General features: G+C 46.4%; 1 protein-coding gene across 1 annotated transcript in view; it reads right to left on the bottom strand.

Annotated features, from left to right (window-relative positions):
- AQP9 (aquaporin 9) overlaps window positions 1–24,375 on the bottom strand; it is a 94,952-nt gene that overhangs the window by 31,848 nt on the left and 38,729 nt on the right. The window contains exon 3 of the mRNA XM_088443126.1: window positions 2,425–2,551. Within this exon, the coding sequence (XP_088299252.1) occupies window positions 2,425–2,551 (127 nt within the window). The remainder of the gene's footprint in view (window positions 1–2,424; window positions 2,552–24,375) is intronic.

The raw sequence follows: 24,375 nt of genomic DNA, 5'->3' as shown, positions 1-24,375 counted from the left end.
TACTGCGCAAATAAATAAACATAACATTAAAGCCCAACCTCCTACCACTAAATAATTAACCCTTTCATCAAAAGGGATACTCGGAGTATGCTCCCTTTCTGCATTTTATTACAATCACTCCACAAAAGGTATTCTCATTTTTGCATGCGTCATATAACTATGCCCTGTACTTTACAAGAAATGGCCTTCACCTCTCTTCTCCTCCGCATCTTGTCTCATAATTGTATGTGCAAATTAATGTGTATGATCACCCCAAAGCTGGGTTTGCATTGTGAGAAGACATGTTTCATTTTGAATATGACCATGTTAGTGCAGGTGGGACTAAGGGCCTGATTCAGAGCCGGACGCTATTTGCGCTCGCTCGTTCAGAAAAGGGGGCCGGCTATTTAAATTGAGCGCTCGCTCTTTGCGTTCTGTTGACGCCTCTATGTCTGAGCGAGCGAACAAAATATGCGCTCACAATTTTGTAAAGACACCCCCTGGCCGCTCGCATCATACGTCATGTCCGCTATTTATTTGATTAATCGAGTACATCGAAAGGCATCTGAACTGCTCGCAGTGCTTGTGGTTGGATTTTCCTACCGCAATCATGCGAACAGTTCAGGCTAAGAAACAACCAAGTGACGTTGTCGATGACGCTGCTTTGTTAATTATGCACACCCTTAAAACGCCCATTTTGACCTTTTGGCATGCCTGCGTTCGGATCTCCACTCCCCGTTTTCAAGCACCTTCCCCTGTTACCACCCACAAACGCCTCATTCTGTCACTCAAATTAGCAGGCATTCGCTATTTTGCGAGCACACAATTTCCGACCTCAATGAATGGTTCGCGCATGCGTATTACAACCCATATGCATGCGCAGTTGTGCGAACATCGCTCGGAGCGAACGAGCGGCCACTAATGAGTGGCTCTGAATCAGGCCCTAAATGTTAAAATGATCCTATAACCTGTATAATGAACATTTACTGTTATACTGTATTTGTAATGCACCACAAAAGTCAGCAGAGTTGGCGTATCTGTAACCAGTGTTTGTATTAGAAAGATTTTAATGAAGATACCACCTTAAACTAAACTGTCTATAGACAGGAGCAGGACCCGTGTGCATTCCCCTTCCAGGGCCCCCTCCTCTCTTCCCGGCAGCCGGCAGCCGTCCAACGTGGCTGGCCAGCCACCAGAGCATTAGTAGACTCTGGGCACTAGCGTGTGCCCGGAGTCTACTGCGCATGCGAAAAATGCCAGAAAAATGGCCGTCGCGGCCATTTTTCCTGCTTTTTGTACAGCGCTAACACCCGGCGCGGGACCACGGTTTGGTAAGTTTTACGTAATATGGGTGCAAGGTTTGTGCTGGCTCCCCCTGGACCCCGGGACCCGTGTGCACAACACAACCTTCACCCATTGTAGATACGCTCCTGTTTAGAGACCATTAAATACAACTTTTTAAACCCTACAAAACGGGTATAGAGTGTGTGGTGACATCACAATGAGGCATGGACACACACCAAGTGCAAGGGCATTGCTAACCATCGTCCTCTCCGCACAGTACTCATTTCACTTTCTGACATTTGTGATGAAGGTGCAGACTTTTGGGATGGAGGGACATACTACTCAAATCAGGACTGTCCTGCCTAAATAGATACAGTTGCAGGAGCATTATAAGCCATTTATCGGCTAACGCTCCTGCAGTGATCCTGTATAAACACCTATAGAATTGTCGGCCCGATCACCCGATATCAGGTGATCGGACCGAGGATTGTACAGTATAGGTGTGTACCCAACTTTACACATGGATGTGACCAAACCATAAATTGAAGGACTTCACAATTATATATTGCGAAAATATATGTGATGTATGGTTCATCTCAGGGCTGTAGCTAGGGTAGTGCGGCCGGTGCCATCGCACAGGGCACCACAGGTCAGGGGGTGCTGTTTGGGCCTGTCAAATTTCTGTTTATCATCCTTCTCACTTGTAGCTTCTTCTTATTTCATCCCCAGCATCTCCTGGCCTCACCTATCTCTTCTTCACTGGCCCTTCCCCATGAGGCCGTTCCCCTTTTTTGGGTCCATTATGTCACTTTGAAAAATTAGGGGGGCGCCAATGCTCTTTCTGGCACAGGGCACCAAAAAGTCTAGTTACGGCTCTGGTTCATCTTGCTATAATATTTACTAATAGATAGTTAGTTGTAAAGGTCATGCTTGGTGATGAGAGACAAGAAGAAAAGTCTATCATGAGTCTATAGCCATTGTGAATTAGAACTGGTTTGGTATCTAAGGATGGAGGTACTGTCTGCTCTATTTTTATTCAGGAATAATGTGTTTGCTGTCTGGTTAATATGTTAATACATCCAAGGTAACGCTTTAGTACCACTGCATAGAGAGTTCTGTAGAGAAGTCAATATTAATTGTAAAAATCTCAAACATGGTTACCAGACACTCCTCCAGTTGCATAGACCGCCATAGTGACCGCCATCGCAAAGCCAAGATTAGTAGTCAGGTGTCCTCCGGCAGCTCCATTACTGAGAACAGATGACGCAACGCACCCACAGCCTAAAGTCTGGATATGAAAATAAATCAAATATTAATCAGTAAGGACATAATAATATTTTGCTAGCATTTAATCCGGCTGCTTTCTAAAAATACTTTGGCAAAGGATAGCTATGAATGATTAGTATGTTGCAGTGTATGTATTTGAGCATCCTTGTCCGTGAAACCCATAGTGACAGTAAAAGAGTGTATTAATAGAATGGTTTCAGGCTAATTTACTACTGTGGAGTTAGTATAACAAGCACAACACATCATCAGAAATAAAACCGTTCTGTCACATACAATGTGAATATAAATAAGCTATATTCTAAAAATATCATGTTAAAGGAAAGCTAATAACTAGTTTTGTGATTTACCTTTGCAGCTGCCTAAAGCATATATTAACTGGGTATGATTTTCTATGAAAGTGTTACTAAGCAATAGCGATTATGCACGCACTTCAACAGTGATCAGAGCCGTAACTAGACATTTTGGTGCCCTGTGCCAGAAAGAGCATTGGCGCCCCCCTCATTTTTCAAAGGGACATAATGCACCCAAAAAAGGACCATGGCTTCATGGGGAAGGGCCAGGGAAGAGATAGGGGAGGCCAGGAGATGCCGGGGATGAAATAAGAGGAAGCTACAAGCAAGAAATTTGACAGGCCCAAACAGCGCCCCCTGACCTGTGGTGCCCTGTGCGATGGCACCAGCTGCACTACCCTAGCTACGCCCCTGACAACGATAGTATGCTATTGCATTGCGATCGCTATGCCACCGCAGCATAACATAAGGACGCTCACTTTACACATTCGTAATGCTTAGCAACACAGTGAAAACATCGGTACAATCGAGTACCATTCCAGCCTCACGCACACTGCACAAGGTCAGACCTTACTGAGAAATTGCTAATTTCATCGCACGCTATGAGGCCTCAGGCTGCTAATTTATGCACGCCCCTGTAACGGCATTCACTGGCACACCTGCATTTCGCCGCCCCCCCCCCCCGTCACCACCCACAAACGGCGCTTCCTGTCAATCACTCTGCGATGGGTCTGCACAACTGTAACTAGACTTTTTGGTGCCCTGTGCCAGAAAGAGCATTGGCGCCCCCCCATTTTTAAAATAGGGACATAACACCCCCCAAAAAAGGGGAATGGCCTCATGGGGAAGGGCCAGGGAAGAGATAGGGGAGGCAAGGAGCTGCTGGGGATGAAATCAGAGGAAGCTACAAGTGAGAATGATAATAAACAGAAAATTTACAGGCCCACACAGCGCCCCCTGCCCTGCGGTGCCCTGTGCCATGGCACAGGTCCAGGGGCAGATTGGGCTGAAAAACCAGCCCGGGAAATTTATGGAAGCAGCCCTTATTGGGTCGGGGTCTTTTGAGGAGGTGGCGTCTGTCGAGGCGGGCAGGACCCCTCCTCATATGGCCTGATTTGTTGCGTTGGACGCAGTTTCAGGCTTTCTTGCGTCTTTTGCAGTTGGGTCTGTGACTTTATGCTAATTACGCTACAATGCCCTTCCTGGGTATACATACGTGCTTTTGAATATGCAAGGACTAAGGCCCTCATTCAGAGCCGTACGCTCTGAGCAGAGCGCACGCTCTGAATGAGGGCCGGGCTCCAGTTTCATGGAGCGTCCTCCTGGACGCTCGTATAGCTGTGGGTCACCACCCACAGGCTATACGAGCGTGCATTGTGATGGTCGCGATGGTCGAGACCATCGCGACCATTGAATTTGCGAGCCGGAGCCTGCGGTTGAGGTTTTCAACCGCAAGCTCCGGAGTGATTTTGGCTCTATCAGAGCCAAAATCACTCCCACTGACATCACTAGTGATGTCAGTGGGCCGGCTTCTGACGGGAGGCGTTCCCGTGGGAACGCCCCCGTCAGGGAGGCACGCCCCCGGCACGCCCACCAAAGGGGGCGTGCTGTCAATCAACATTGACAGCACGCCCCCTTTGATCGGACACAACGAGCGAAGGACTTTCCTTCGCTCGTCGCGTCTGGCGCATGCGCACGACGGAGCTCCCTCCGTCGTGCGCATGCTCAGTCCATAACATCGACCCACTTGCGAGCGGACAGCCGCTCGCGAGTGGGTCTGAATCAGGCCCTAAGACGCCAATTGTCAGTGTCTGCAGACACTGCAATTATGCTTTGTGCTTCTTTAGACACCACCATCGGGCGCGCCATTTAAACTGTCACCAGCCCTATTCTATATGCAGATCATCCGTCTGTGTATGGCCTCCTATGTGAGCAATTCAGCGTCTCTATAGTCAATCCCCTGTAAACGCCCAGGAGCCCCCAAAACATTTCTAATACAGTTCTTGGTGCATGCGTCTGAATCTGTACTGCAACTCTGTACAAACATCACCAGGACGCATGCACAGTGTAACTCAGACACATGCACTGAGGAAAAGCAATGCACCAAAAAAAACACATTGGCCCCCACAGGAAAAAAAACATTCACAGCGGCCCTTATAGAAAGCAATAAAACAACATTGGCCCCCACAAAAAAAAAATACAACACATTGACCTCCACAGGAGAAAAGAAACACACTGACCCCCTACAGCAAACAATAAAGCACACTGACCCCCTACAGAAAACAATAAAACACACTGACCCCCTACAGCAAACAATAAAACACACTGACTCCCTACAGCAAACAATAAAACACACTAACCCCCTACAGAAAACAATAAAACACACTGACCCCCGACAGGAGAAAAAAAAACACATTGGCCCCTACAGATAAAAATTGGCACCTATATAAAACAATAAGACAGACTGACACCCCCCCGGCAGGAAAAAAAAACAAGATACACATTAGCCCCCACAAGAAAACATAACACACAGATTAAAAAAAAAAAACATTGGCCCCCCGCAGGAAAAAAATTAAAACAAATTGGCCTCCACAAGAAAAAAATAAGGTGAGCAATGTACGTCCCTGTGGCCAGGGGGGATATTGTATGTCTAAGGGGCCAGTGAGTAGGGTAAGATCCGGAGGCCTGGGGTTATACGGGTTCAAATTCCAACAGCGGCGGGCCGACACGGCTGAAAATCCTGATCGTCCCCAGGTAAGTATGAACTAACCTAACCCCCCTCACCCTCCGTAGGAGTGCCTAACCCTAACCTTCCCCCCAGTGCCTGACCCTAATCTCCCCCCTTAAGTGCCTAAACCTAACCCCCCTTCCCCGCCGCCTAATCATAAGTCCCCCGGGGGGGTGCCTAACCCTTCCTCCCCCTAGCCTAACCCTAAACTCTCAGGGGGATGCCTAACCCTAAGTCCCCCCGGGAGCCCTAAACCTAAACCCACGGCTGTCCGCAGCGGCGCCCGGCATCACTTCGATTGGGGTGCCGGGCACCGGTCTCCCGGCGTCGGTAAAATGACAGGCGTCTAGAATTAGACGCCTGTCATTTAACCCTCACCAAGATAAAGCTGTCGGGAAACCGGCTGTCGGACTTACGTCCGTCGGCTTCCCGATTGCATACCGTTAGATGGGAATAGTAGTGGGAAGTGGGGGCAACATGTGAGTAGTAGTAATGCGGGGCAGGCTTCAAATAGAAGTAGTGCAGAGCATGGGGCAGGCTGAGAATAATAGGGACAGGATGTAATAGTGGAAAGCTGGGGCAGGATGAGAGTAGTAGTGTGGAGCAGGTGGCAGGGAGGAAGTAGTTGTGTGGAGAAGGGGGCAGGGGCAGGGTTGGAGTGGTTGTGTGGAGCAGGGGGCAGGGTGGGAGTAGTAGTAGTTCAGGGCAGGATGGAAGTAAAAGTGGTCAGCAGGGGTAAGATGGGAATAGTAGTGAGAAGCAGTGGTGGGAATAAGTGCGCAGGATGGGCTGTGAAGAAGAAAGCTGAACACGAATTACCTTCACTCCGAGCCAGGGTCACCTTCTATCCGCATGGGTCCTATCTCTCACGCTGACAGCAGACATTGTGCACATGAGTGGATAGCTCCTGCCACCTGCCTGAAGTCCTGCTCCCACGGCTCCTCCTGTACACAGTCAGCTGCAGCCTGAACTCATCCCTTGCCCTTTGAACCCTGCATGGTTCACCTCGGCTCCCGCAGCCCGGAGGATGGCCAGACCTTGATTGGCTAGGGCAGACAGCGGGCGGCTAGGGCTGAGAGGGCTGACGGCGGACAACAACTCTAAGACTGAGGGGGCTGCCGGCGGGCGGCTGATGATGGGCGCCTAGGGCTAAGGGAAGGCTGAGGGGGCTGATGGCGGGCGGCTGAGGCTGAGGGTGGGCGGCTAGCACTGAGGTTGAGGGGGCTGACGGCAGGCGGCTAGGGCTGATCAAAAGGGATTTACCTAGAGGGAGAGGCGGACACTGCACAACACAGTGATGTAGCCGGGAAGTCTCCGGTTTGCGGCCCTGGAATCGAGGCACCCGGCAGGCAGTGTCGACCAGCCCAGCAGAGGGGTTCAAGGGACCGGCCCAGCGGGAACTTTCCTGCTTTCCCGGCGGCCCAATCCGCCCGTGCACAGGTCGCTCTACCCCATACATGCCTACTCTCCCGATTTGGTCGGGAGCCTCCCGGAAATCCGGTGCCGCTCCCAACCTCCCGGAAAAGTAATGCCTGCCTCCCGGCCCCTCCTGTCCCTCCCGCAATACCACCCCAAACACCCGCAGCGGGGGGGCTGACGACACATGACCCCGCCCCCTGCTCCACAATGCCGGAAATCTCGGCATTGTGTAGCAGGGGCGGGGCCAAAATGACCCTGTTATGTGGCTCCGCCCATATCCCCACCCACAAACGGCATATGCCATCCTGGTCACGCCCCCTTTTGCCGGCTCTGTCCCCCCTGCTAAGCCGACCTGGCTGCCTCCCTCCTGGAAGGGGCAGCCAGATATCGGCAAGTATGCGCTACCCTAGTTACGGCCCTGGGTCGGCTTAGTCACTGCAGTGGCCGGCTCGCTCACTGCAATGTATACGCAAACGCAGTACGCAACAAATGGCTGATTATTGCTGAATCAGGCCCTAAGTCTGCTGACAGAACCTATCATTCATTGTAGCACTGTTGTCTTTTGTCTTTGTTCCATTATCCCCTTCTCTACTCCTCAAATTCTCCTATGTATCTGATTTGTGTGTGATGGTCCATTACCAGTATAAGAGGTTGAAATAACGGGAGGTAGCATATGTAGCACATGCAGAGGTAGCGTCTGATGGGAGTGTCGCCGACGTGCCAGTGAAAGCGGCTGCATACACAGACGCACAGACGCTCACACAGGAGGCCAAACTCAGATGAAGATACTACACCAGCTATAGCTGGTGCAAGTTTCAGTGGCACGACCAAATCTGCTCTGATCGAGTGTCTAAAGATATACTGAATGCAAATGCAGTATTAAGATGCTGCGAATGAGCATCTCAGTCCTTGCACATTCGGACGCACACTTGTACACAGGGGAAGGGCATTAGTGTACGGTTACAGACGAGCGTAAAAAGCCGGCCAGGGGAAGGGGGCGTGGCCACACCCCCTTTGAGTGGAAACGTTGCAGTGCCGCCAAAGGGTGCTTTGAGACCCTCAGCCCAGCGCAAATCAGTGTGATCACCCCCCCCCCCAGGCAGAGGTGACTGCTGTTCTCCCACTGCAGCCGGGCTTGGACTGGGCTGCCAGGGAATCGGGTAATTCCCTGGTGGGCCTCACTGTGTTGTGACCACGCCCCTTTCTGTGAGGAGGTGGGGCTCAGTTGGGCCACAAACAGGGGGGAGTACGCTGCCATCAGGGCTGAATTTACAATAGGGCGGGTGGCATCTTTTATCAGCCTCCTGCAATGGCCTGTCAGCAGCAGCAACCACAAATCAGCTGATTGCACCCGGCAACCACGATGATGTGTCGTGTAGTAGCAGCAGCACAGGCCGGGGCTGGGGAGACTGGAAGAGGCGCAGTTGCTGTAAGCAGTGGCGTCATGAGGAGGGTGCGGGCGGCACCCGGGTGTCACCCTCGGAGCTGCTGAAACAGAGCACAGCTCCATGAGTGCTACGTACCCACTATCTATACGGTCTCTGGCCCCACCTGACAACATCAACAATGGCCGTTACGTCGGCACACATCAGCAGATGTTTCTGTGCAAACACAGCTACACGCTGCCTTGTAATAACACAAAACCTGTATTAAAAGTTAACTTGGTCAGTTACCTCAATTAAGTTCCATATAGACGTGTTTCTGAAAAATTTGATTTTATTCACACAGGGCCTGATTCAATACTGATCGCAACTGCGATTGCAATAGCGATTACACACGTCTCACTGCGATAGTATGCTAATCCACTGTGATCCCTATGCCGTCGCAACATAACATAAGGACGCCCACACATCCGTAATGTTTAGCAAGACTGTGAAACCATTGGCACAAGTACCATCTCAGCCTCACGCACACTTGCACAAGGTCTGACCTTACTCAGAAAATGCTAACTTCATCGCACAATATGAGTCCTCAAGCTGCGTACGGCATCGCAGTGGATTATTTATGCACGCCCATGCAACGACGTTCAAATGCACTGGCATGCCTGCGTTTCCCCGACCACCCCCCCTCACCTCCCACAAATGGCACTTCCTGTCAATCACACTGTAATGGGTCTGCGTAGCCACTGCAGTGGCTGGTTTGCGCACAGGGACAGCTATGGGGCAGAATTTGTAGATGATCTACCTTATTTGCTATTTAGCTTGCTTTATTATAATTTATTGCTATGAAGTCTCCAGATAAATGTTATGAGTCATAATTTACATATAGGCTTTATGTAAATAATGACTCGCCCGCCGGAAGGTCTGGTGCTGGGACTCCAGCTGATTACAGCTGGCACACAGACAGAATCTGGCGCTGACCATGAGGCAATTAGAGCTCGCGGACCGCCAGCCAATCAGGAGCAGCTGCAGTGGCAGCCCCTGATTGGCTTACGGACAGCGCCAGATTTCAAAGTACGGCGGCGCTGTGCCTCTGTCTCTTCATGGATGCCTGCCAGGCAGGGCACCAAATTCACATGGAGATGAAACAGGGTTCCGGACTCTTGATAGACAGTAAAAAGGTCGACAATGTCTAGATAGACACCAGATGCTATATAAGCCACAACATAACTGAACCTAAGGGTGACATATAAGCATAATTTACTTAATTTCATTATAGCTGAATTTCTCAATAAGAAAACCTTTGGCCCAGGGGTCCCTTTAAAAAAATTCTGATACCCTAGGGCGTCATGATTCAAAAAAGTTCAGTAACCACTGGTATAAGAGGTATTACTGTCAGACAGAGGCATTTAGGGGCGGTGTGGGGGCAGTGACGGCCAGCATTCCCAGAAACGGGGGAGTGTTGGCCCCGTTTTTAGGGAGTGACAAGACCAGGGGCTGCATCCACTGAGTCTTACTCAGCTGGCTGGCACTGTCCACCATCGCAACTGATAGTGGCGGTGGTTGTCCCAGCCTGCGACTTCAGTCACAGTGCTGAAATCGCTAATGCAGAAGGGGTAGTCAGACACATACTGCTGAATTTGCAAGGACGGAATTGAAAAGCTTTGCAATTCAGTCATCTGCTAAATTAGCCGTTTAGCGTGCTTGCGTGCCCGTCAGGCTGAGCATACATCATCAGCCTTTTTTAAAAATAAATAGCTGCAATGGCAATACTGAACCCAGGGCCACTCTAAATTTAGGTGGCTTTAGGAAGCTGCCTAGGCCCTCCAGCCACTGGAGGGAGCCACATGCTGCCGATAAATATAACATACATAACATTGTGTGCAGTGTCTGTGGTGATGTTCTAGCGGTGGCCATGGCGCTGGTCTTGCCAGCCACAGCCAACACTGTCAGTCACTGTGACAGGGTGCACACTGATCTCCTCTCTCCCAAAAGCCGATGAGAAGCGCTTGCTTTCAACTAGGAATGTGCGCCGGTCCATTTTTGCCGGATTTGGTTCTAATCCGTCGTTTGGATTTGGATTTGCCAAACTGCGGTGACTGGCTTTGAATTTGGATTTTTTGCCAATATTGGCAAAAAAATCTAAAATGACATAAATTGGGCTTTTTTTTTCTTCCTAGAGTGTCATTTACAGTCAATTTAGACTACCTCACTGCTTAAATTATTGTTTTCACCATTATTGGCCAATGGTTGCAGTGAGCTGACTGTTTACCAAGCGTCAGAGCAGCGGCGCAGTGGCACAGGCACCACAGTTTAAAGCACATCTATGAAAATATGCCACACAGCAGTGGCAGAAATGAAAGGTAGTGCTAGATGGTATTGTCCTTGGGCCCTCCCACCCACCCTTATGTTGGATCTTAAAAAGGACATGCACACTTTAACAAACCAAGCATTTCAGCGACAGGTACTGCCACTTTGTGGCTGAAGTGCTTGGTTTGTTTGGGCCCCTACAAAAAAATCTTCCAATCTACTAAAGGCAACAGGTCTACAGTGGCATGATGTCACCATCATTGCCATCCTCACCCTCATCAGTGTGTACATCATCTGATTGCTCACACAATATCAGTTCATCCCCGCTGGAATCCACCATTACAGAAGTATCTGTACTGTGACTTGATTGGCGGGAAAGGTTTTCCTCGTGAAATTTCCAGTTCATTTTAATGAACATAATTTTTTCTACATTTTGTGGAAGTAGCCTCCTTCGTCGTTCGCTCACAAGGTTCCCGGCAGTACTGAAAACTCTCTCTGAGTACACACTGGAGGGTGGGCAGCTTAAGTAATGCAAAGCCAGTTTATACAAGGGTCTCCAAATTGCTTTTTTTTTCTTCCAGTATTTGAAAGGACTCTGTGACATGTCTACGTGTACGGTGTCATGAAAATAATCCTCCACCATTCTTTGGATGGTAGTCGCATTAGATGGAGTTATGGTAGAGGTGTCACTGGTGTTGGGTAAATCTTTTAGACCCGACCAGATGTCAAAATGTTGATTTGACTTATCTGCATTAATGATACTGGATCAGAATCTCTATACACTCCTTCCTATACCTTCTAATATCCTACCTATACCTTCTAATATCCTGCCTATACCTTCTAAAGATGACGCTAATTTGCGTACGCAGTTATACAGTAAATAAAGACTTAAGACCTGGAATCTGTGGTTCCAAAGCACAAGTATTATTCAAGTAAAAGTACAGTCAGTTACACGCTATTGATCCAGACACAATTCGGTGCAAAGGAATTATACAGACCCAAGTACAGTATACATACACAGCGCTTCCGGACCAGATGTTAGGCATCAGCAAGAAACCCCTTGTCTATCAGCTTTCGGCACGAAGACTAAAGACCCAATGTTGGAGCACACATATTTATACCCCCCGGGAATAGACAAAACAATAGAGACATTTGTTGCTGATGCTGTTGGTTCCCAAGGGAGATCCATCTATTACAGAGCATTTAACAGGCTGATTCAAATAGACACAACCCAGCCTCCGACAACTGAGGGTCCCTAGATTCCAGCCACTTGCAACATTCTAACAGTTATTTATATCATATACATTTTGTTGCTTGAAGTCTCTGCGGTCCATAACTCGAGAATGCATGATGCGATCTCCCCACCGATATCACCGGAATTCTGTGGAAAGAGTACGCATCAGTACAAAACCAAACACGGCTTACATAGCATGTATAAAACCTTAGTTACCAAACAATCTTTATTTCATAGCATTTATACTAAATGAACAACTTAAATTTTATACCTTAAAGCTTATGAAACCTTGTATGTGAATATGTAATGTGTGAGTATGCAGTGTTTGATATAAGGATGCTTGTTAACTTGGTGCGGATGCGTGCGCATTTAGCTACTAAACAGCGTTTTCATTCGGGGTCTTATGCATTCGCTAATATGCGACTAGTTAACAGCGCAATTGTGCGTATTACTGTGTGTATGAGAAATGAGGAAAGATGCAATCGCATGGTGCTTAATAGTAATATCGCCATATGTACTTAAAGGTGAGTTTACCTAAAATGGTGCTTGGGCGGCCATTCGCAAAATGGCGTCTTGCGATTTCATTTCCAAGATGGCGTCTTGCAGCCAGTCGCAAGATGGCGTCGCTGCGATTCAATTTTCTACTGATATTGTCTCAGCCAATTTTCCTATCACCTCCTTAGGGTCGCTGGTATCATTGGTGACATAGGTGCAACATTTTACTCCAAACTGGGTGGCTAACGTTACGCAATACCCTCTAGTAACAGCAGTTAAATAATTCAACACTAGCCTGTGTTGCACCAGTTCTTTCTTGTACGCTTGCAATTCTCTCCCTGTATACCTGAATGTGTCATCATACATCTCGGTGATAATATCTATCAATTTAGCAAGTTCCTGAACATACCTAAAATTTCATGTACCCCGAGCAATCTTGGTGGGATCCAATGCGACTAAAACTTGAAAGCCAGTTGTCTCACTGATTAACTGAGTGGCTTTATGCACATCACCAGGTATCATATTTCTTTTGCCTCTGTGTTCATATTGTGTGTGAAGATATGGTGACATTGTGTTTTTATGTATACCCAGCATTTCAACATGTGTTAGGGACATAACTTCTGGGACTACTCTTCCCAGGTAACACAAACCTTTGGAACTCGGGGAGAGCCATTTATACGCTTTTCTTCCACATATGAAATATACATTATCAGGGAGAACATAAGGAATGGTATGCATCATTATCATTAAGCACATTTCCCTTGCAAACAATCCTATTTCTGGGTCTTCCATCTGGTACATGCAAGTTTCTGGTTGTATTATTTCAGCACAATAACCATTTGGCACCTTACCAATAATTTCTTTGGTGGAACTCAATGTATACCTATACCTAAAATGTTTCCCACCAGATTTAATTGAGCGTAACAGATCATGGTTTATGGACTCATTATCAGATCTTTGTGAGAAGGTCATTGTCTGATTATTCCCCGTCACTTCCCAACTCCCGGGTTTATTGGGGTTGGTTATGTTTAAATACAAAAGTGATCTATCTACTTGGAATTGATAGAGTTTGAAATTAGGTGGTTTGGATGAGAGGAATTTTCCATCCAATGTTTTCCCTTTCTGCAATTCTAAAATTTCCGTAATATTCAGCGGAAATTGCACCAACCCTACATTATGCTGTCCCTGTGGCACATGTGAACACACCCAGCAATCAGTTTGATTTAACACTTTGCCTACCATGCTATGATAATCCTCTAAAGGATACCCACCCCAGTACGGGTTATATTTAGGTTGGCACCGTTGGATACAGTTCTCATCAACTAGGGACCCACATAGCTCACAAATACAGGAATCTTCAGACGTTAAACCTCCACACCATCCCCGAGTATCCGGAATGACAGCTCTTTTAACAATAACAGTACTAAGATTGGTCAGACGCTCCCCTGATTGGCATTGCACTCCTCCTGATTCCACTCCATCAGCACTGCCATCAGCTCCCATTTCCTCGATCGGTCTCCCATCACAGAAACTGGATATTCCCGAACCGACCAAGATGGTGAACACTCTAAAAGAGAATATGAAAATGAACCCAGCAGGCCCGTCCATTGTCACAACAAAACCTGCAAGTTTCTTTTAGTTCAGGTATCTCACTACAACCTTTTCAATCCTCCCGGAACAAGCTCACGAGCGACAGTTCCACACTATCAGCCTTGTCTCCGACTTGTTTCTCCACCGGTTGATTGACCTTTTTGCAATGAGTGGAATGGACCCAGGTATCTCTCTCGGCCACCTTCAAAGATGTAGTGCTTGTCAGCAGCACCTGGTACGGACCTTCCCACCGATCAGTCAAACAACAGTTACCTCGTTGTTACCCTTCAGGTCTTCCTGTGGACTTATAATCAAATGAGGTTGTCTACCGAACAATATTTCAAATGGGGACAGATTCAGAGGAGGTCTAGGAGTGGTCCTTATGCTATGTAGGACCAAAGGTAACGCTTCTGGCCATCCTAGTCCAGTCTCTGCCATGATTTTACTTAACTTATTTTTAATAGTCCCGTTCATCCTCTCTACCTTGGCACTGGCTTGCCGTCGGTAGGGGGTATGAAGTCGGCTATTAATACCCATCAGCTTACATATATTTTGAAAAACATCACCTGTGAAATTAGTACCCCTGTCACTCTCGATGATTTTAGGGATACCGAACCTGCATACAAATTCCTGAACTATTTTCTTGGCAGTAAACGCAGCAGTATTAGTGGCCGCTGGGTAGGCCTCAACCCAGTTAGAAAATACGTCTGTGCACACTAATACATACTTAAGGTTCCTGCAGGGTGGTAATTGGATTAAATCAATTTGTATCACCTGGAAAGGTCCATCAGTCGGTGGAATGTGGGACGGTTCGGTAGGGATCGCTTTCCCTATGTTCTTCCTCAAGCAGGTCAGACAGGACATTGCTATCTTTTCTGCTTGTGAAGAAAACCTGGTGCGCACCAGTATGCCCTCACCAACTTGCACATACCTTGTTTACCCAGATGAGTCAGACCATGTGCTGCCTCAGCCAGGCTGGGGTAATATGCCTTGGGTGCTACTGGCTTATCTTGTCCGTCCTTCCGGAGCCCGGAGGACTCTTGCCCACATCCCTTGGACTTCCAAATGGATTTTTTCTGAGTTGAACACAAATTTTGCATCTCAATTAATTTCATCATATCAATTGTTTGGAAAGACATAATTTTTTCAGCTGGAGAAAACATTTTTAACCCTGCTGCCCATTTTGCAGCTTCATCGGCTCTGTTGTTGCCCAGTGACACCGGATCAGCCTCACATGTATGGGCTTTACATTTAATTACTGCCACCGCTTTGGGCAGTTGGATTGCTTCTAAAAGATGTTTTATGTGTCGCGAATGTGCAACTGGTGTGCCTGCTGCTGTCATAAAATTTCTCAGACGCCATAGAGCCCCAATATCGTGCACCACCCCGAACGTGTACCTCGAGTCAGTGTAAATGTTAGCAGATTTGCCTGCTGCCAGTTCACATGCTCTAGTTAGTGCTACTAACTCTGCCACCTGGGCTGAGTGAGGAGCACCAAGAGGCTTAGCTTCTATGATGTCTGTGTCATTTACAACAGCATAACCTGTACATAATTCACCTGTGTCTGTTTGTCTATGACAACTCCCATCCATATATAAAAAGTCACATCCACATTCTCTAAAGGTGTGTCATGTATGTCAGGTCTAGCAGTAAAGGTCTGATTCAGATATGTCATACAATCGTGCATATCATTATGTCTGCTGAACTCACCTCCCACCAGCAACTCACCTCCTTCCACCCTTTGTACATCATGTTGTACATATGGTAAATACGTTGCTGGATTCAGCGTGCTGCAATGTTTAACAGTAATGTTTGCGGGTGCGATTAGATCTAGTTCCCATTTGGTAAACCTAGCTGAAGAGACGTGTCTGGTTTGAGCTGAGTTCAACAGAGCAGATACAGCATGGGGAGTGTAGACAATCATATCATGACCCAATACTACATCCTCAGTTTTACTCACCAATAGAGCGGTAGCTGCTATACTTCTCAAACAGGTGGGGAGTGATCTTGCCACAGTGTCCAATTGGGCACTGTAGTATGCTACGGGCCTACTGGCATCACCATGTTTTTGTGTAAGGACACCTGCACCACAACCATCGGCTTCCGTACAATACAAATCAAAAGGTTTTTCGTAATCAGGTATTCCCAATGCAGGAGCTTTTGTCAGACTATCCTTAAGATTAAGGAAAGCCTGCTCTGATTCCTCTGTGTGTACGACATGATCGGGCTTTGAGGAAGAGACTAATTCCTGTAAAGGTAAGGCCAAAATAGAAAAAACTGGGATCCACATTCTACAGTATCCACACATTCCCAAGAAGGTACGAATTTGCTGTTGATTTTGCGGCAGTGTCATGTTTTGTATGGCCTGGATTCTATCCGTTGTGAGATGTCGTAAACCCTGGGTTAGGCAGTGTCCCAAATATTTTACTCTGGATTGGCACGGCTTTAGTTTGTCCTTAGCCACCTTGTGTCGTGTAAGCGAGAGATGAAGTAACAAAAGTTTAGTATCATTCAAACATGACATAAACGAGTCAGAACATAGCAATAAATCATCCACATATTGAATTAGAACAGATCCATTGGCAGGTTGAAAAGATTGTAAACAGTCGTGCAATGCCTTGGAGAAGATACTGGGGCTGTCTATGAAACCTTGGGGTAACCGTGTCCATGTGTATTGTAAACCTCTGTATGTAAATGCGAATAGATACTGACAGTCAGGGTGGAGAGGCACAGAGAAGAAAGCAGAACAGAGGTCAATGACAGTGAAATGGGTTGCATTTGATGGAATCTGCATCATGATGACAGCTGGATTTGGCACTACAGGGAATTGGCTCTCTACCACCTTATTAACACCTCTAAGGTCTTGTACCAGCCTATAACCCCTCCCACCACTCTTTTTGACTGGAAAAATGGGACTGTTGGCTATACTAGCGGTACGAACTAAAATTCCCTGTTGCAATAATCCCTCAATTATTGGAAAAACCCCTAATTCTACCTCCTGTTTTAATGGGTACTGGGGAATTTATGGAGCTTGCCTACCGCCTTTTAATTTTACCATTACAGGGCCTACATTTGCCATTTATCCAGTGTCCTGTCCATCCTTAGTCCAAAGGGAATCTGGAATTTCGGACATTTCATCTACCTGGGATGGAATTTCATTTAAACTTGTAGAGTGATACATTATCCTTTGGGGAGTGTTCAATATATCCCGCACCTCGTGTGCAACTCTCTCTGGGATATCTAAAAATACACCATCAGGGGTGCAGTATATAACACATCCCATCTTACATAACAAGTCTCTTCCCAGCAGGTTAGTAGGAGCTGCAGCAGCCAGGAGGAAAGAATGCCTGGTATGCAACGGCCCAATAGTAACCGCTGTGGACTTTGTTAAAGGATAATGTTCCACTTTACCTGTTACACACATTGTTGGTACTGTCTCATTGGTCACCTGTAAATTAACGGGAGATTTTATCACTGACCTGGTCGCCCCTGTGTCTACAAGAAAAGGATATTCAGTACCAGCTACATCAACCATCATGACCGGTTCTTCCCTAGTACTTCCCGTTAACCTATCTGTAGATTACAGGTATGACCTGACCCCTAGCGTTGGCTACCATTCTCCAATAAAGCATTTACAGCCACAATTGGAGCTGGTGCCTGCTGGACATTTGCTGGTCTCTGTGCATATCCCTTATGAGGATATCCAGGTCTTCCCTGATTTGGGGTTCCTACTCTTTTTACTGTACAGTTTCTACTTAAGTGTCCTGTTTGTTTACAATTAAAACATGTTCGTGTATCGGGTGAAGACATGTGCTGTTGTGAGGATTGAGCAGAGAGTAAAGGTGGTGGATATGGGTAAGGATAGGGAGGGTAAGGGTATTGTGGGGGATAAGAAGTTTGTGAGTAGTATGGGACCTGTGGTTGTGTCGGGTTAGTGGGATAGAGTTGTGTCTGTTGATGCGTGGGGTTAGTGAGGGCACATACTTGTTCAGATGTAAGTGTGTGTGCAAGTGCAAGTGTGTCTGTTGGCTGTGATGTTACCATCATTCCCTCCAGAGCTTGTATACTGACAGCCATTAGTTTTTTGCTCTGGGCTTCTCTCTTCTTTGAGATGTTTTTATCATATTCGATGGCGGTTTCTATGAGGGTATCTATTGTGAGTCCCCACCAGCCAGGCTGTGAGGTCTGAACCCAGGTTTTTAAACTCTCTTTCAGACCGTCCACGAGTACCGTGACTATAATTCCCCTGTGGTGAGTGCTATCTTTAATATCCTCTATCTCTGTGTACTGGGTGATAGCCTGCAGTGCCCGGTCGCAATAATCTTCTGCAGATTCACTCTCCTTTTGCTTAATTTTGAAAATTTTGTTCCAATTAACTATTACTGGAAAATATATACCCAATTGAGTTACAATACGGGAAATGTTACCTTGGTTTACTTGGTCGGTTAAGGGAACGTCACCATCCAATACACAATCCATGATAAATTTTGTCACATCGGTATTGCGTGGAAGACAGGCCCTTAACGCCACATGCCAGTCTTTATTAGTTGGCTCATGAGAACTACCCAAATTTCTCAAAAATCTTTGACATTTGGCAAGTTCCGTGGGCACTACACCATTCGCATCTGCATTTCCATTTGGAACGGTTATTGTCCGAATGGGATGCAGACCGGTAGCACTGCTACCTTTGACCTGGTTACCTGGCTGGGGGTTTAGTCTGCTGCTGCTACGTATGGTGTGAACAACTTCCTCTACGGTTGCAGAGGGCGTTAACACTTCCCTTGCTGTTACCGATGGAGATGGCGGCACCACTCGTGATTGTGGTGATGCATCATCTATCATCTGCACAGCATGGGAAATGGCAGACATTACAATAGGCTCATCATCCACATCATAAACATTTTCTTTATGGTTGCTTAAGAGAGGGTAAAAATTGCTTGTTACATTTTTATGAGTATTTTTGGTAACTGTACTTGTACCTCCATCCACATAAGGTGGGGGAGGTGAGCGTGAACTGCTGACAATACTCTCCACAATGCTACCTTGCCGCATGTGCGCGCCATTTTGCGGCTCACCCGTATTGCAATTTAGCGTCGCGGATGCATTCTCTGGCAATGTGCTCGCGACGCTAGTTTGCGTCGTTTGCACATTTTTAAGCCACGCATCCCCTTCATGCTGCCACAGTTTTAAACATTCATAATATTTAACCTTTTTCTCTCGGGAGTGCACCAGACTGATGTGATCCCGGATATTATCTAATACATTTTTATCAAAACTACCAATTCTGGGAAATGGTCTAACACTCTTCATCGTCATTTTAAACCATACATCACAATACCTTATCGCATAAGTACCATACTTAGTATGCATAATACGATGAGCCGATCCGATCGGCGCCTCCATTAGCAGCACATCATTGTCTAACATCTCTACTGTTTGTGCAGCTCCCATTCTGAGACAAAATCCTACGCTTTTCAATGAAGATTTAAACTGGTGAAAGACAATCAAGATACTTTCACTTACCTGTGCATGATTTAAGTTGGCGGCGCCCACACACCTGGATAAGATTTGAAAAAGGCAACTTCCACACCCGGATAAGATTTAATAAGGCAACTTCCACACCTATGAAAGTTTGTATGTCGGCCACTTCCACGCACCTCTCTACAACAAAGACAACATGTACACCTGCTACTGTGTATAGAATGGTAAAGCTGCTTACTGAGCGACTAGCACTTAGCCCTTAAAGGTCATACGGTACCTTTAACTGTAGGGAACAAGTTACCCCTACCAACAAACACTCACTGTTACACACTTTTTCCTGCGCAGAAAAATACACGTTAACCCAGATATTGATAATAATTGAAAAATGTAAACCTCAACGGCTTTATCTAAAACACATGGCAGCACAACCGGAAGTACGTAGATGCTATTGTGCGACCAGTCGCATACACAATAATGCGACTACCACACAACCGTATGACAACCTTTAGCTGCGTACACAAAAGTGTGTCTTTGCTGTGCACAAACCTGCGACTCAGCCGCGTACTCAGTACTGTGGCACCCCTTTAAACGTAAGGTTCTATCAATAGAGGAAAACAAACTTTTTCCTCTCTTGTCCCTGGATTCTAGTCAGCTTCCTTGATTCACACGGAGACGGATAGTGATCTTTCAGCACAAAGCAGTTGCAGGTAAACCCTGCATGTGTCCACTCCACCCTTTGCTGAAATATCGATAGACGTATGTACCGTGTGAGCAGGTAAGTGACTTCACTACGTGCCCCCAACTAACGATACAGGATCAGAACCTCTATACACTCCTTCCTATACCTTCTAATATCCTGCCTATACCTTCTAATATCCTGCCTATACTTTCTAAAGATGACGCTAATTTGCGTATGCAGTTATACAGTAAATAAAGACTTAAGACCTGGAATCTGTGGTTCCAAAGCACAAGTATTATTCAAGTAAAAGTACAGTCAGTTACACGCTATTGATCCAGACACAATTCGGCACAAAGGAATTATACAGACCCAAGTACAGTATACATACGCAGCATTTCTGGACCAGATGTTAGGCATCAGCAAGAAACCCCTTGTCTATCAGCTTTCGGCACGAAGACTAAAGACCCAATGTTGGAGCACACATGTTTATACCCCCCAGGAATAGACAAAACAATAGAGATGTTTGTTGCTGATGCTACTGGTTCCCAAGGGAGATCCATCTATTACAGAGCATTTAATAGGCTGATTCAAATAGACACAACCCAGCCTCCGACAACTGAGGGTTCCTAGATTCCCGCCACTTGCAACATTCTAACAGTTATTTATATCATATACATTTTGTTGCTTGAAGTCTCTGCGGTCCATAACTCGAGAATGCATGATGCGATCTCCCCACCGATATCACCGGAATACTGTGGAAAGAGTACGCATCAGTACAAAACCAAACACGGCTTACTTAGCATGTATAAAACCTTAGTTACCAAACAATCTTTATTTCAAAGCATTTATACTAAATGAACAACTTAAATCTTATACCTTAAAGCTTATGAAACCTTGTATGTAAATATGTAATGTGTGAGTATGCGGGTTTGATATAAGGATGCTTGCTAACTTGGTGCGGATGTGTGCGCAGTTAGCTACTAAACAGTGTTTTCATTCGGGGTCTTATGCATTCGCTAATATGCGACTAGTTAACAGCGCAATTGTGCATATTACTGTGTGTATGAGAAATGAGGAAAGATGCAATCGCATGGTGCTTAATAGTAATATCGCCATATGTACTTAAAGGTGAGTTTATCTAAAATGGCGCTTGGGTGGCCATTCGCAAAATGGCGTCTTGCGATTTCATTTCCAAGATGGCGTCTTGCGGCCAGTCGCAAGACGGCGTCGCCGCAATTCAATTTTATACTGATATTGTCTCAGCCAATTTTCCAGCTTCGACAGCATCACCACTGGGTCTTTTGGAAAAGGTGATTTTTTTTCTGGCTGCTGCTGGACAAACCGAAGGAGGAGACGTCATCGTAGTGCCATGTGTCACTTCAGCTGCCAACTTGCTCACCAGGAGCGCTTTGGTTCTTTTAAGATCTGGGTCAGTTGTAAAGAAAGACACAACATACGAATTGAACCTAGGATCAAGCATGCTTGCTAAAATATAATGATCAGATTTCAAGATCTTGGCCACCCATGGATCCTGGCGAAGCGAACAAAGGACTTGATCTATCAGTCCAGCATACTTTGCAGAATCACTTTGTTTAATCTCATCCTTCAATTTCTCCAGCTGCTTTTCCAAAAGCGAAATCAGGGGAATCACCTTACTCAAGCTAGCAGTGTCAGCACTCACTTCACATGTGGCAACTTCAAATGGTTTGAGCACCTTGCACAAGACAGAAAGTACTCTCCACTGTGCAGGGCTAAGGTACATTCCCCCTCCTCTCCCAATGTCATGGCTTGTCGTATAGCTATGGATGGCTTTTTGCTGCTCCTCCATCCGCTGAAGCATATACAGGGTTGAGTTCCACCTCGTTACCACTTCTTGCTTCAGTTGATGGCAGGGCAAATTAAACTGCTCTTGCAGGTGCTGCAATCTCCTGCACGCTGTTGCTGAATGCCGAAAATGTCCCAAAATTTTTTGAGCCACAGACAGCATCTCCTGCACGCCCCTGTTGTTTTTTAAAAAACCCTGCACCACTAAGTTTATTGTGTGAGCGAAACAGGGGATGTGTTGGAATTCACCCAGCTGTAATGCTTTCATTATATTTGTAGCGTTGTCAGAAATCACAAATCCTGAGGAGAGTACAAGTGGGGTAAGCCATGTTTCTATGACATCTCTTAGTTTTTCTAAGAGGTTGTCAGCGGTATGCCTCTTATTGAATCCTGTGATGCACAGAGTTGCCTGCCTCTGGATGAGCTGGTGTTGTTTGTTAGATACTGCTGCTGCTGAAGGCGATTCACCCACCCAGTGGGCCGTCACAGTCATGTAATCTTTAGTTTGTCCACTACCGCTTGTCCACATATCTGTGGTTAAGTGGACAGTGGGTACAATAGCATTTTGCAGGCCAATAATTAGGTTCTGTTTAACGTCCTGGTACAGCTGAGGAATGGCTTTTCGGGTAAAATGAAACCGAGATGGAATTTGGTACCGGGGACACATGACCTCAATTAACTGTGTAAATCTCACTGCATTAATTGCAGATATTGGACGCAGATCTAATATTAGCCTAGCTGTCAAGGCATCAGTGATCCACTGTGCGACAGGGTGAGAGCTGTCATACTTGCTTCCCCTTGCAAGAGATTCTTTAACAGTCAATTATTTTTTTGGTATACTACTAGTAGTCTTCTTGGTCCACTTCTGGGATGAAGATCCACCAGCAGCAGCAGCAGCAGCAGGCCTGGCGCTCAAAGATTCAGTTTCTTCTGAGGTGTCCTGGAAAGTGGAGGAGTCACCGTGACTTAGCATTAACAAATTGGATGCTGTACTACCACTGATCATTCCTGAGGATATTGAGGAGGAAGGTGTTGTCGGCAGAGATTGCAGGTGCTGGGATTTAGTAGAGAGAAGGCATCTAGCTAATTCTGGACTGCTTGTTGTTATTTTTTTAGCAGTAGTTTCTGCTATCAAACACCTGTCATGAGCTCGCTGCAGATGACGTAATAGCGAGGAGGTTCCTAGATGCTTAATGTCCCTACCTCTACTAAATGTGGTCCCACAGAGGCTACAAATGGCTTGACAAACGTTGTCAGGGTTTGGGTAAAAGTAAACAAAAGATGTGGATTTGTTGGTTCTATGCCCAGGCATGGCAATGGCCTTCTTATCTTGGCCAAGAGCTGCTTCCACTGGTGCCTGACTTATACAAACAATATCCTCATCCTCAACATCCTCATTAGTGCCAAGGTCAGCTGCACATATATTCCCCTCATCCTCTTGCAATTCCAGGGTTGTATCCTCAATTTCTATGTCCTCGGCAATACTGCTCATCCCCACAACTACAGATGGAAAAGAAACTGTGGAGGGCAGCTTCTCTGAAAGGTCAGGCTTACACATAGCAATGCCACTCGTGGACCCACTTAGACTCTCCTCAGGGATTTGTGTTTCAAAAAGCACAGTTTGATCTACTGCCTTATTGGTTTTAAATTTTTTTACACTTCTATAGTCTGATTGAAAAGGTCTTTTATCATCATGAGAGGCACAAGATGCCACACTGACAGTTGCAGAACCACCACTCAGAAATAAAGGGCAAAGCCTGAGTCTTTCCTTGCCGCTACGTGTGGTGAAAGGTATGTTGCCAATTTTCTGTTTTTCTGCAATAGTGTCTTTACCGATCTGAAATCTAAATTTTTTGATTTCAGGTTCCCTAAGCTTTTAAAGCCTCTACGCCCTTGAGCATCTTTAGATGAAAGTGATGGACTTCCAGCCGCTGCAATGCTAGCATTTGCTTGTTGTTTCTGCTCTCCTCTCGGTTCATTCTCATGATCCATATTAATTTATCACTATGAACTGGAGTCACGGAGCTTGTATGCACTCAGTGGGCTTATGCCCTATCACGGAGCTTGTATAATAGACACACTGGGCTGTGCCCTTTCACGGAGCTTGTATAATAGACACAGTGGGCTATGCCCTTTCATGGAGCTTGTATGCACTCACTGGGTTTATGCCCTGTCATGGAGCTTGTATAATACACACAGTGGGCTTATGCCCTTTCACGGAGCTTGTATAATAGACACACTGGACTGTGCCCTATCACGGAGCTTGTATAATAGACACACTGGGCTGTGCCCTTTCACGGAGCTTGTATAATAGACACAGTGGGCTATGCCCTTTCATGGAGCTTGTATGCACTCACTTGGCTTATGCCCTGTCATGGAGCTTGTATAATACACTC

The sequence above is a fragment of the Taudactylus pleione genome, unplaced genomic scaffold (genome assembly GCF_031769625.1).
Source record: "Taudactylus pleione unplaced genomic scaffold, aTauple2 ptg000019l, whole genome shotgun sequence".
In the NCBI taxonomy this organism is placed as follows: domain Eukaryota; kingdom Metazoa; phylum Chordata; class Amphibia; order Anura; family Myobatrachidae; genus Taudactylus; species Taudactylus pleione.
This window is presented reverse-complemented; position numbering and strand designations above follow the sequence as displayed.